The sequence below is a fragment of the Chlamydotis macqueenii genome, chromosome Z, assembly GCF_036417535.1.
Source record: "Chlamydotis macqueenii isolate bChlMac1 chromosome Z, bChlMac1.mat, whole genome shotgun sequence".
NCBI classification, from domain to species: domain Eukaryota; kingdom Metazoa; phylum Chordata; class Aves; order Otidiformes; family Otididae; genus Chlamydotis; species Chlamydotis macqueenii.
In genome coordinates this window covers 41908539-41923149 of record NC_141593.1, presented here as the reverse complement: position 1 = coordinate 41923149, position 14611 = coordinate 41908539, and the positions used below count along the sequence as shown (strand labels likewise).

At 45.6% G+C, this 14611-nt stretch overlaps 1 protein-coding gene across 3 annotated transcripts in view; it reads right to left on the bottom strand.

Moving 5' to 3' along the window:
- The window catches only part of NTRK2 (neurotrophic receptor tyrosine kinase 2), a 210728-nt gene extending 196643 nt beyond the window's left edge, over positions 1–14085 (bottom strand). Inside the window, exon 1 of one of the 3 annotated variants that reach the window (XM_086769955.1) lies at positions 13414–14085. In XM_086769955.1, the coding sequence (XP_086626081.1) occupies positions 13414–13622 (209 nt within the window). In that variant the 5' untranslated portion in view covers positions 13623–14085. The remainder of the gene's footprint in view (positions 1–13413) is intronic. The other 2 variants (XM_086769956.1, XM_086769957.1) reach the window with 2 other exon arrangements.
- Between the last annotated feature and the right edge of the window lie 526 nt (positions 14086–14611).

The window sequence follows — 14611 nt, the reverse complement described above, 5'->3', positions numbered from 1 at the left end:
TCCAGACATTGAACTGTCAGTAGATGAATTACCATTTAATGACAGGTCACGTATGTCCCTCATCTACACTACTGTGAGAGCTGTATGGTAACGCAGACAACTAAAGACTGCAAAGTTCCCTAGTGCTGTATTTTCTTACAAACTCAGATATTAGACCAAGCTCATCAAAAGATATGCTAAAACTTAGGGATATTTTCAGCACACCTGGGCTGATTTACAGTTATGCATCAAAATTATGCAAAATTTGTAAGCTTGACACAATACTTGACGAAACTTGGCAGATGCAAATGGGTTTCATTTGCAACCCCTCTGAAACCAAACTTAAAATAAGGCTTAAGGGGTGTGAACTCACATAGTTTGAAAACGAAGCACAGAGCTACACAGTGTTGTGTATCAGGAATGCCAGGCTTCACATAGATGTAGGGACCAACAACATAATCTGCTCTTAACCAAGAAATCTTTCTAGGTAGGACCAAGCTCCTCCTAGGAAGGAAACTCTTAAGAGAGAGCAACAAGCATGATATAGACACCTACAAGTGAAAAGTTCTCTACAGATACACAGTCTTATTCCAATTACTTTATACTGTTTTGCTGTCTCCATCTGGTACCATCAGTGCCAGCTTTCGTGAGGCCGAATCCACGAAGAGCATGTGGTAACTCAGGGAAGAGGCAGTGCGTTCAGTTAGTCCTCTGTGGGCTTACCCAGCATTCTGCAAGTTTACAAACAGGTGCTCGACTCCTTGGCTCTCTGATGTCTCCTGACAAATTCTGAGCGAGTCCTGTGGTGATTTTTGGTTTGTTTTTTTTTTAAACTCTGAATCATTCTGCATTTCACAAAACTGATTGCCACTATCACAGGCTCCTTAAGTCATCCTTTCGGTTTTTTTTTCCTCCCATTTAGACTATTTAACTGTGAGTCACAGAAGATGACAGGAGGTAGCTCCCCACGTGCCAGTGCAGCAGCTCCAGAGCTGACATCATTAACTCTGGGATCTTTCTGTACAGACACAGGCACACCCATTTTTTGAGCAAATCCTTCACAACATATATCCTGCATTCAGGTAAAGCACTGTTCAGGGTGATCTGGAACTCAGTATCTTATGGCCAAGCTCACAGACCACAGTTACCCTCAAGCATTCCCTGTTCTTGATGTGTGGCTGAGTCAACTGCCAGGAGATGGTGGGGCTCAGACGTTCTGCCCCATGCCAATACACTATGATTATCCAACTAGTGGTATCCAATTAGTAGTACACAGTTGCCATTGGGAACTGCTTCTCCAAAGCCGTCATCCTGAACAATTAGTGCCAATTCACCAGCTTCAAGCCAGAGAGAGCGGGAATTCAGTGGAGATCCCGATCTCGTTTTGGCACTGCAGGAACAGATCCATACTCTTGGTTGTGACTAAAGCTCCCTGGAAAATGGAAAGCCCACAGTTTGCCAGCCAACCCTAGTTTCCTCTTTACACTATGCAAACATGAAGGCACAAGTTAAAATAAATGAATATGTCTGCAATGCAGAGTTTAAGGAAACAGCTACTATATTTAGAGGCAGGGAAAACGAAACATAATGCACCCTTGGGCTCACTTATGTTTCTGGTTTGGCTTCAAGGTGTTTGTTCTGTTTTCCTCAAATAGCAGACTACCAAACCAGCAAACTTTCAAGACATTTCATGCAGCTTTGCAGATTTAAGATTCATGCCCTTGACGAGCTCCACCTTCAGAACTACTTTCCTCAATACAGATGCAAAGCTTATTTAGCTATTTTCTCCATTCAGAGACCTGTCTTCCCCCTTGGGCTCCATGAAGTTTGTACATTTGGTATTTCACCAAGACATCAATTTTTGACATTTCTCCACAGGACAACTGACAGATACAGTCTATCTTTTCCTTAGCAAAGATGTTTTAGAAATGTTGATATTCCTGATATAGTCAGAAAAAAAGTATCAGCTGGCCAGACAGTAACCTATTTATTCAAAAAGATATACCTTAATCACTGACCTTATACGTATCTACAAAGCACGTTTCATCCACTGTGTAAGAAATCATCTCCGCAGATAGTTAGGAAGAGGTTTCAACTCCTGTACAGTCCTTTTACAATATATAAACTAAAAATCATACATTAAACAACATACAAAAGGAGAGTAGTGAATGTGGCTTTTCATTAGCTCTTGACAGAAAGCAGACATAAAACTGATATTATTATTACTATTATTATTATTAGGCTGCCAAGGAAGAAAGGGCATCTCAAAGGAATGAATAAATACAAACATATGTGACGTTTCTTTCTCCTGCAGAACCACCTAGTGCAGCAACTCTTCAAAGTCTAGTAGCAAAATTACTCTCTTTTTCAGCACTTGCATACACCACCTCTGTTGCTGTCACTGGCCTTGATGCAAACAAGAATGGCAAAACATCAATTCTAACAGCACAATAAGATCGCTCCTAACGATACTTTATATGCATCTTTTTAGATCCCCCAGTGAATCAGAACATTAAAGCATCTCGGTTGATTGTCAAAAGCTTTGAAGTTTCTTCTTTCCCGGCGCCCATGCTCAGGCAGTGACTTTGTAGAAGGGATGTCTTAAGCAAGTTGCACGTCCTTCAGATTTAGATAATCACTTGTTGACATATATCACTATGCTTCACAACATTCTAAGTCTTTTTCCTACCTCCAGGTTTTGACATGTTCAATATTCCCTGACTCTTTGAAGAAATTCCCTCTGAAATTCCCTCTGAGGTCAGTCTTCCCCCCACATATACTATTGCCCCTGTTTGACATTAACACTTGGCTTCATTCAGTTTAAAATTACTGGCTTTTAGAATGTTAAAGACTCGGTTCAATCTGCTCTCATATCCACTGGATCGTTGAGACATACATCTGTATCTGCCACACTGTGTGTTGTCTCACTCACTGCACACAATACACCTCATGCCAATAGTACTTCCAAATGACAGAGTGAAACTCCAAAACTTGAAGCCATTTATCCAGGAAAATCCATCTATATCCTGTTAATGCATCAAATTTGCTGAATAATTTGACTCCTGACATCTGAAATAACATTCTCCTTTCCATAAGCCAGCAAAAAAATTTCTTCTTCTGTTTTTAAGTCTTGAGAGTCTACATATGGTCATAATCTCTACCCTTTTTCTCTGCAGTTATTACATACAGAACCCAATTGGTAGATGTTTTTCCATTCCTGAAATGATACCATCTGCCGCCATTGTTCACAATTGATTTCCCAGACTCTTCCCAAGACCTGTGTAGCCCTGACCACAGATCTGTGTCTTCTCCAAACCGTATCTTGTCTTTTAATGGAAAACATATATGAATACATCTTCACATTATGTTACCGAAGCATTCCAGAAGGGTTATGAGTTGTCTTCTTGACTTTCTGTTATACTGACTGTCTTGATGTTTATCTCACTCTTCTAGGCCCAGAACAGCTTGCCACCTTCTGTATGTCAACACCAACTTAGTAGTTATATTTAACCAATGCATTTTTCAGAGAACATTTAAACAGCATTAAAAATTGCTTCTTCACTAAAGCTTTTCAGATGCACTCTTCACTCTTCTACATTTATGTGCTCTTCCCAGTTCCATATTTCACTTTTATCACATTTATTTTCATTCTGTTCTATGTCCTGTACAGTCCATTTCTCCTCATTTTAATTGGCCAATCTTTTGAATGTATAGTTTCTTCCATTAGCAAAAAAAAAAAAAAAGGCACTTTATCTTCACTTGAGGAATCCTATTCTTCACTTAATAGAAGTACTTTCTTACTTGCACTGCATATATTAACATAATGATGTGTTTATTACACTTTCTGCACATTTGGCAGTATCCAGAGTATTTCTAATACATGTGCTGACTGCCACATTGCTGCCACTGTTTCCATAATTTTCCATACTCCTGTACTGGACTAGTTTGATTTTTGGGAAATTCTTGCAATGGTACATGCAGACAAGTGTCCTGTGCCTGCCTTTCAGGTTTCTCTTTGTATTTGTTTGTTCTGTTGCCTGACAGATATGTACTGCCTCTGCTAGAGGGAGATCAACTTTACTTAAAAACCCACTCATGGCTGTCTTTGTTGTTATACTTTAGGAAAATATATTCTTTTGTACACATTAATTTTCCATTTTAACATCATTTCAAGTCTTAGATCATCTTCTCTATCATTTTCCCTTCAAACTAAACTCTCAGCCTGCATGTACCTTTTTCACAACATGACATCTTTCGCTACAGTAGTCTTCAAACTTCTTCACTATTTCTGCAAGGTGGCCTTCTCCTTACTCACCACTACTTTCACAGCATTCTTCATTCACCGTTACAGCTCTTGTCCCTGACACTGCTTATGAGTAGAACAGAATAGTCAAGTTTGGAAGGCATCTTTAAAGGTCATCTAGTCAGCCCTGTCCACCCTGGCCTTGAAAACCTCCAGGAATGGGGCACCTACCACCTCTCTGGGCAACCTGTTCCAGTGTTCCATCACCCTCCTTGGAAAAAAAATCTTCCTTATATCTAGCCTAAATCTACCTCCCTCTATTTTAAAACCATTACCCCTAGTACTGTCACAACAGGCCCTGCTGAAGAGTTTATCCCAGTCTTTCCTGTAGGCCCCCTTTAGGTACTGAAAGGCTGCTATAAGGTCTCCCCGGAGTCTTCTCTTCTCCAGGCTGAACAGCCCCAACTCTCTCAGCTTTTCTTCATAGGAGAGCTGCTCCAACCCTCTGATCATCTTTACAGTCCTCCTCTGGACTTGCTCCAACAGGTCCATGTCCTTCTTATGTTGGGGGCTCCATAGCTGGGTGCAGTGCTCCAGGTGGGGTCTCACAAGAGTGGAGTAGAGGGGGAGAATCACATCCCTCAACCTGCTGGCCACACTCCTTTTGATGCAGCTCAGGATGCAGTTTGCTTTCTGGGCTGCGAGCACACATTACTGTCTCACGTACAGCTTTTCATCCACCAGTACCCCCAAGCCCTTCTCAGCAGGGCTGCTCTCAATCCCTTCATCCCTCAGCCTGTATTGATACTGGGGGTTGCCCCAACTCACGTGCAGGACCTTGCACTTGGCCTTGTTGAACTTCGTGAGGTTTGCACAGGCACACCTCTCCAGCCTGTCACAATCTCTCTGGATGGCATCCCTTCCCTCCAGCGTGTCAGCTGCACCGAACAGCTTGGTGTCATCAGGGAACTTGCTAAGGGTGCACTCCATCCCATGTTGCCCTCAAAGATGTTAAACAGGGCTGATCCCAATACCAACCCCTGAGGAATGCCGCTCATCACAGTGCAGAAGTAATCACATATGCAGAACTGCTCTACAGCAGGTGAAAACTATGCATACAACCAGACCATGCAAACAGAAAAACAACTAACCACTCTGTCTCCACGCAGACAGGAGTGCCATGGAGGGGTGGGAGAAATGTTCAGGGCAGGGAAGAACCACGGAGTTGTTCTTCCACCCACACCCACCTCCAGGACAAGTGGTATCTATTTCTGCAGCTGTGCCACCTAGATCCACATCCCCCAGATGGCACAGGCTCCAGGCAACAAGAGAGTCGCTGCACACAAACACAGTCGGGGATCTGCAGTAATGTCTAGCGCAGAAGTAGTATCCAGCATTAATATTTTTCTCTTCAGGTGCCTTGATGTCACATATGGATTTGTGTCAATTCAAAATGTTTGTAAATCTATTTGAACCTAACCCAAAAAGTTTAAAAATTTGTGTACATGTATAAATGTGTGTGCAATACACAGTCTTCAAAAGATACTTACATTCCTACCACTCTAAACTGTAAAATACTTCAGCATATGCTTAAGTACATACATAGTTAGTCCCATGAAGTCAACAGAACTGCTCCCAGCAGGAGAGTACAGCGTACGTGTTTACCAGGTAAGGATCACAGTATGCACAATGTGTTCGAAAACCTGTTTCTAAAAACTAGGAAGAGGCAATACTGGAGAGGGGAGTAGGAGATGAATATGCACTAGGCTATTCACCCACTTAGGGGTGGGGGGGGTGGAGGGGAGGAATTTCACCTTCCTGAACTAGACCCTTATTCACCAAATAGATTCACCTGTTTAAAAAAAAAATAAATAATAATAAAAAAAAAGACATGCCTGTTTCAGGTAGAAGACCACAGATTTGGAAGAAATACTGGAAATAATGCTCTAGTAGCATCCAGGAGTACCAAGTTAAATCCCTCCCTCTCCCTAAGGGAATGTGATCCCAGTCTCTCAGAAGACACCATACTATAAAGCAGCCTGAGAGAGGGCAGTCTCAACTTTACCTGTTTGTGCTGTTCTAATTTTTATCATAACCGAGCACTCAGTGGAGCAGGAGCAGGACCCGGACCCAGCTGTCTCACACACAAATAAGTGTCACAGCCACTTAGCTACGCAGACTGTCCCGCTCTCTGACCCAAAAGCACATTTAGGGACTCCAGGCCAAGTACGGCGACTCAGACAGGAAGAAGCGAGGCAAGCCCACATCTGTATGCCATACAGGACAGTAGTTAAGATGCTGACATGCGAGGCCGCGGTCAGCCCAGACCCATGCTCTGCCTCAAGCAGAGCAGCTCCCCACACAGGCCGCAGAAGGGGTTCGTCTGGGGCCACGCATAACATCTTACTCCACAGCCCGACTCTGCTCGTTAAAAGGAAGGCCTTGCTTTTTCCACTCTCCCCGGTGAACAAAGTCCCCAAGGTTTTCTTATACTCAGTGGAGAGAGGAGGGGACGCCTCCCTTGGGCAATACACAGCAGGAAGCCCACTTAGCCACCCGAATCACTTCCTGAAAGAAGCGGGCTCTCCATTGTTGGCAGAAGAGCAGCCAGCTGAATTAAGTGCCTTCGCTACACAGCTCGTAGGGAGCTGCCAGATTTTAAAAGTTGAGGCCTGGGATGATCCCCAGCAAGTCCGGCGCATGACACCCACAGCATATGCTGCAAAAAGTCTCCCGGTCCATGCCCAGTAAGCCTGACATGCCCAGTATGTGCACATGATTTATCCGCGTACGCTCACTGCGCTGTCTGGCATTCAGAAAATCAGACAGCTGTTGCAAAAGAATGGAAAAAGTCACGTCTTATACACTCTTCATATGGAATACAGCATCTGATTGTGCAATCCGGGACATTTGCGCTTCACAGGATATCTGCTGAGTACAGCCTTAATTATTTTTACATGTATGGTTAGGAAATAGAAAAGGTAAAAATAATTTCATTTAAATCTAAAACTGGAAGATTATTTTGGCTTAACTGCCAAAGCAAGAGGGCAAATGGGTAACTTGCCCAGCCCCAGCTAGAGCTCCATCAACAGGCTTTTCCATTCAGAGCTCAGAAGTGTTGCTGTTTCACTGCTTTTCTGCTTCAGCAATGGACTAACTTCGATTAACGTATTGCCCTTATTTTATTTATACATCAGACAACCGTACAGGGCAAACTCCATACCCCTCTACAGTCTCCTGTAGTGACTGTGGCTGCTACTGTTTTGCGCATGCAGGTGCAGATTCATTTCAATACAGAATTGCCTAAAACTCTGTAAAAAAGACTTCTCTAAAACACTCAACCTCCTCTTTCCTCAACATATTTAGTTTTTGCACAGTAGGAAAACACTTGAGATCCAAGAAAAGCCGCCAGTCAAAAACACATCAAATAATGGAGCAACAGACCTCTTCTCTTCCAAACTTAGAACAGGCAGGAAAATGCTTGAATCAAAGTTCCTTTCATCCTTCACACATGTCCTCTAAACTACTCTGCCCTGATGAAACGCTGACTCTGCCCAGTTTTGCCACGGACTTTAACAAGGCCGAAATCTCACCCTCAGCTCCCCCCTGAAAAAAAAGGCCCCGCAGTACCTTGCTGGATCAGGAGCAGCAGGCTTAGCAAAAGGCTGGTTCACCTCACACCATTCGGAGATTACGATCTCTTAAAAGGCCTCCGGCCTGCCTTGTTCCACTTTCTCTTAGTTCTGAAAAAAATACCCTCATTTCTTCAGATCTAGTCTAGGAACCAAAGAATATTGACCTGAAATCTGATCTCCGATAATGCATCCTAGCAATGACAACACAAGCCAGAAATGAGAATAGCTGAATTGGTATTAAATTCAGCTATAAATTCTGTCAATGATCACCACTCAATGCAGGTAATTTTCCTCCAAGAAAATAAAAAAAAAAAAAGTATATTCACCACAGAATTTCCATGGCATGGCTCTCTTCCCATAAGTCCATTATGACTGTGCAATGTTACAGTTAACAGCTATGTAAGAAACAGATTCTCCATATGCCTATTTCAGACGGGGGATTAGTTTGGTTTGCTTTATGCAGTTTCTGAAAGTATAGGCTCACAATCAAACAGGAATTAAGGGGCACCCCAGCTGTATTTGCTTTTAATAGCAGCTACCTGCCTACATACATTTAGATGAAGAAATGCTAGCAAACACAAACGGCATCCAGTAACAGAGCGTATTCACAACCCAGTCAGCACAGCTATGTGGCTTTCAAACCTCTGTGAATTTATTTCTCCATTTGAAATGCAGGTAAATTAATGAATCTATAAAAGCAGTGCTTCGCTTCTTAAAGGACAGTTTTCAAAGAGAGGTTTTTCAAATGTAACCAGCTAAATATACATTTAACATCAGTAAAGCATTGTAACGGTTTTAGAGTTCTCTGCTCCGTTCTTCATCTTTTATTACTCTTCATTACTCTCAACACTCACTCAGCTTTGGATGTTTGGATGGCCATCCTCACTGATATATTGTTAGTAGTCTTGCAGTGACAGATGACAAACAGGGGAGAGAAAGAACTGCAATCCAAAAAGAATCAAGGGGGAGGTGCCTCGTCTTACTTTAAAGCAAAATCCAAAATGGAGAAATAAGACCCTTGTTTAGTTATGTAAAAGTTTTTGCTTTGCAATGATTTGGTATCTAGAATCTTGATAAGCTACTTTCTCCCTTACACTGTCAGCATAAAAATAATAAAGAAAAAATAGAACCTGAAAAATCTGGAAAATGCCATCCTAAAGATATCACAGGCTGGACTGCTGGGCCCTCTGTTTTCTCATCCGTATGGGAAGAAGTCGAAGTTTCTTGAAAACAACATATTCAATACCAAATCCTTGAATTCATACAAATGGCTTTAATTTCAGCACATAAATCCCAAATGTCTCTTAGAACCCTTGAGTGGGTGACAAAAGGCGTAGAGGGAAAGGCAGTGCCCTGCCACACCAGCCCTGCCCAGGGCTGAGCATATCCTGAGGGCTGCTGCCCTCCTTGAGCATGAGCCCCCCGAGACAGCCCCAGCGACACCCCGAGGAGCCCCGTCAGTCCTCACCAGCTGGAAGGACGAGGACTAAAACAAGCCATACAAAAGGTTTCCTGGCAGCAAAAAAAGAACCCCAGTATATATATAAAACCCAGTGCTTTATAATACTTAGAGTATTTTTAGAGCCTCAAAATTACAAAGCCGCTTTCCATAACGCTTACTTTCAACTCACCTTAACCAACTACCCAGATCCTTAAAGAAAGATTTAAAAAGAAACAAAAGACAAATTCCTAAAAGCAGCTATCATATCATCACTGCCCAAAATCCCTTTAATAATTTGTAGCCTGGTGCCTCGTGGTTTATTGTACAATTCCAAGTCACCAGAAATAACTTTTCAATTCAGCCAAGCCATGCAATGCTGCGCAGCCAAAAGTTGTTTTGAGGAGGCAGGGGCTGGGGCTTGAGAAGCCTTCTGGAGAGTTTTATGTTATATTAAATCTACAACAGCCTAGAAATCTAAAATGAAGAGAGACTCAAAATACCAACAGCTCTGAGCTTCATATGAATTTAAACACGCCTTTTTTTTTTGGCACAAGCTCACGACTTGTTAAATAATTTACTCTATAAATTACTTATCCTGTCTTATTTATTAACAATTCTAGAGTGCTTTATATAACTGCATTAGAAATTTATTTTGTGGTTTTGAAATGTACGCAATACACAATCACCTCTATTCTAACAGGCAAGATCTTAGAAGTCACCTACTATTTTGCTCACAAGCAGTTCTTCCTGAAATACACCAATTAATTTCGAACCCCATTCACCTGAATAATCATCAGTCAACATATTAATGACTTGATTACCAGAACTGCGAAACTAGGCCAGGAATATACTTGCACTGCAAGAAGACACTTCGAAATCAAAGTCTTTGAAGAGTCTTATACGCTAAGATACACTGACAATACATTTTACTTAATGAGAAAATATCAGACCAGTTCTTTTACAGGAAGTCCTGAACACTTTAAAAATGACTAATTTACTGTTCTGCTAATATTTTTGCTTGAGTGATCTCACTGAGGACTACTTATTTGCTACTGTGCCTACAGTGCAGGGATTTAACAATACTTATATACTCATTTTGCTCTCACCACTCTTTATCCTTGGCTCTTAATGTGAGCTTCAATGACCGATACCATGATTTTAATGCAGGACCTTACTCTGGAGTTCAATTTATCTCTAATAATATCAAAATTACCAATTACTGTGATTAAGCTTTGTTATGATAAGCAATTTTAGCACTGGCACACACTTTCCAGATAAAAGACCAGCCCACATCAGCACCCTAGCCAACTGGACAAATCCAAAATCTTGTCAGAGACAGAGAATTTTCAAAGATTTTTATTCACCTTCATGGAAAACTATGCAAAAACAACCAGAAAGGGAAAGAGTGAGGAAGATGACTAAGAAAAGCACCAGGCACAAATGTTCTCATGCCCTCCCACACCGAGCTTCAGCAGCTGGCCCTCGCAGGGCTGATGCAGAAGTGCTCTGGGTGTCCTGCTGCTGTCTTGGTAGATTTGGATAGGGGACCCACTCAGGAATCAAGAAATAGCTGGGTTGGGAGGAGAGTGCTTCTTAAGCTCTAAACCGGCATTGACCTACGGGCCAAAACAGAGCTGAAGCACCTGGTGTGAAGTGGTGGAGTCTGCCCAGTGCGTGGGATCACAGCTCTGTGACTCCCACGAGCACCACCCTGGCTTTCTCTCCCACCTCTCAGAGCGGAGGGGAAACCCTCGCTGCCCACTCACACCCTGCCTGCTGGGTGCCGTCCGCCTGGCCCGCAGCCAGCCCTCTGCACCACCGTGGGCTTCACACGCCTGCCCTAACTAGCCAGTCATCCCGAAATTCCAACGCACATGGCCCCGCTGAAGACCTTGGCTCGACCCATGTGCCTCCAGGCATCTGTGGATGTTTGGCCTAGGACTGCGGGACCAGCTCCCGTAAAGCCACAAGCACTCGGGAAATATATGGGAGTAAATTACTAGAAATTCATTGTCCTATGCTCTTCTCACTTATATCAAGAGTGACCACAGACCACTGCAATTGTGCTCCTGTATCTATAGAGCACATAGAAGAAAATGCAGGCCTGAAGCTTGCCCGGTAAAACGAAATGCCCCAGCCTCTTAAACCTGTTTCTTAGCTAGAATACAGCAACATGAGCGGTGTTAAAAAATGTTTCCACAATCTGTAGCTACCGCATTAGAACTGCTTCCCTACATGTCTACTGTTTTCTGAGCTCCCACAATGAAACAACGTGACAGCTACTGCAGTCCAATTTTTAATTTATGCCTATAAACTAATTAAAGGGCCTCTGCATTTTATATTAAAAGTACACATGAAAAGACGATCTGAAATACGTGCAACAGCATCTCCCGAGAAATCCATGACTCAAAATTATTTTAGATCTCCAAACACAACAACGTGCAATGTCACAGAATGATACAGTAAAAACTGAAGAGAACTGGAAAGACAGCGATGCTCACAAAACGCAGGAAAATGAAAACCAAAAGCATCAGTGCAGAACAACTAGACATATTTTAAGTTGATCACAGCCGGAATTCATATTTACAGACGTGTTTTCTCCTCTGGCCTTTTAAACAGAGTTTAAATTCTAGGGAAAAATTGCTCTGTTACCTCCAAATTGAAACTACCAGATAATAAGGCTAGCAAACTCTAGGAAAATGAGCGGAGATGCATAGCTTGAAGCATTTTTTTTTTTTTAATGAAGCAACCCACAGAATATTAAACAAACATCTGAAACAGTAACTGCTATAACAACTCAGGAAGACTGTTTCTTTACCTTAGATTTTAAAAACCTACCAAAGGTAGGCCGTATATGAGTAGCAGAAATTAATGTCTCCAGCTTTTTCCTCAAAGACACACGGGGAAATGAAGCAAATTGACTTCAGCAAACTGCAGAGAGGTAGCCCAAAGGCTAGAATTTAATCTAAAACCACACAGTATTTCAGAGTATTTTTATACTGTTTCTAAAGGAAATTGAGAAAGAGAAGAAGGACAGTGAACTCAAACGGTGAGAAATCTGTATAGATTTTGGGGAAAATACTCTGGTATCTTTTACATTGAAAATGCCATGGGAAACAATGCAGAAGCAACGGGACTGGGAAATACGGAAATGGACAAAACAGCGCTAGAAGGTTTTTTTTTCCCCAGATCTATCATCTGCAAGACCAGTATCCAAAATTTTTTGCTCAGCAAGAGCCTTTGCAGCTTTTCTCAGGCAACATATATGGACATCACAGAGTACAGGGCTGTGAAACGACGCTGGATTGAACACTAAAAGCTACAGAACTCCCTCACGGAATATCGTCTGCAGGATGGAAGGGTGGAAGCAACGCATGGGTAAGAGAAAAAAAAAGAAAAAAAAACAAACAAAAACTTTCTGCACCCTCCTCACTATTAATGACGATTTCCTAATCTTCCAGCCCTTGCTTAGAGACACAGCAACACTCATATTCCTTTGCAGGCTGGGTGTTTTCTCCTTGCAGCCACCTTACTGAGAAGGGCAAAGCAGGCTCGCATGCCTATGGCCTGGGCAGGGAACATAAGTTTGCTGTCCCTTCCACCAGAATCTGCTGCATCCCCTCCTGTCGTTTTGGGGTTTTTTCTTCCCTTTTTGGTTGTTTTGGGTTTTTTTTTCATTAGAAAAAGAGAACAGAAGCGATTTGGGGCGAGACGGGAAGCCACTTACCAAAACTCTAGGTTGGCAGGAAAAAACGGAGGGAGCGAAAGTAAAACAAATAAACAGAATAAATCCCCCCCGGCCCCAGATCCGCAGCCGTGAGCTCCCGGCGGTGCGGGCCCCCGGCAGCGGCCGGGGCCGGAGGCTGCAGCCCAGAGCGCCCGCCTCCCCCGCTGCCCGGGAACCCCGCATCGCGGGGCGACCTGAATTCACCACCCGGACGGGCTCTGAGCAGCCGCGTCCACCTTAAACCCCAGCGGACTCCGGGGCTTCCAGCCACCGCATCGTCCCGCCGAGCCAGCGCCTTTCGGCGCGGGGAGACGTTCCCCGCCGCGCCTCCCCGCCACGGCTGCCCCGCACCGCCGCCCGCCCTGCCCCGCGCCCGGGCGCTACTCACATCTCAGTGACATTGTCGCCCTCGGCGCTCCGCTGCGGCACGGGGAAGGAGGCGATGCCCGGCGCCGGCTCCGCGCACCAGATGCGCCAGGAGCTGCAGCGGCAGGACGCGGGGCAGCCCAGCGCGCCCCGCCAGCAGCCCAGCACCAGGCAGCACAAGCCCCACAGCCCCGCCAGGCCGGGCCCCGGCCTCCGCCGCCAGGTCACCATGCCGCCCCCGCTCACTCCAGCGCTGACCCCCCGACGGCCTCCTCCGCAGGGGCGCAGGCTGCGCAGCCTTCCGCGGCCGCCGGCTCACATGGGCGCGCCGCAGCCTCAACCGCAGCCCGCCCCGCGGCACTGCCCGCCCCGGGGGGCTCGGATGGGACGGCGGGAAGCGGGGCCGAGAAGGGCGAGCGGGGTCGGCGCGGAGCGGCGCGGCACCTGCCCCGGAGCCCCGCGGGGCGAGCGGACAGCGGCGCCGCCTGCCCCCGCGGCGGCTCCCGATGATGCTGCAAAACGCACGGGGCAGCGGGGCAGGTGGCGGAGGCTGCGCTCCCACCTGCGGGGGCTAGGGCGGCCACTGCCCGCCGGAGGGAGGGAGGGGAGAGCGGGAGGCGCAGCCCGCGGCGGCGGCAGGGCTCAGGGCGCCGCGCTTGCCGCTCCACGGACCCGTCTCCTCCTCCCTCCAGCTGATAATAAAGCAGCCCCGGCTCCCGCTCCCAAGCCAGGGAGCTGCCGGCGAAGTGACGTGGGGCTGACGCAGAGAGGGGCAGAAACTCCACAAAATGAGCCTGAAATCAAAAAAAAAAAAAAGACAAAAGCAACAAGGGAGGGGGGGGGAGGGGGAGAGAAGGGAGGGTGTCAAACAGGAGATACCAATACGCAGCCTGCGCCTGAGCCTTCAAACGCACGCACACACATACAGGCACACGCACACATGCACACACAGGCACGCACACATACACGCGACGGGACTTGTGTGCCCCACTGGGTGCAGCCGCGGGCACCGGGCAGCCCCCCACTTCCCCCCAGGGCGGGATCTCCCCATCGGGTGACAAACGCGGATGCTACGGGAGCCCAGGGAGGTGATGGATGAGCCACCCTAAACTCCCTCGTCCTTCCTGCAAAAGCACCGCGAGCGGCGGTTCTTCTCGCCCCCCGCCACGCTCGGGCGCGGGTTTCCCGCGGCGGTGCCGGAGCGCGGAGTCCGCCGCAGT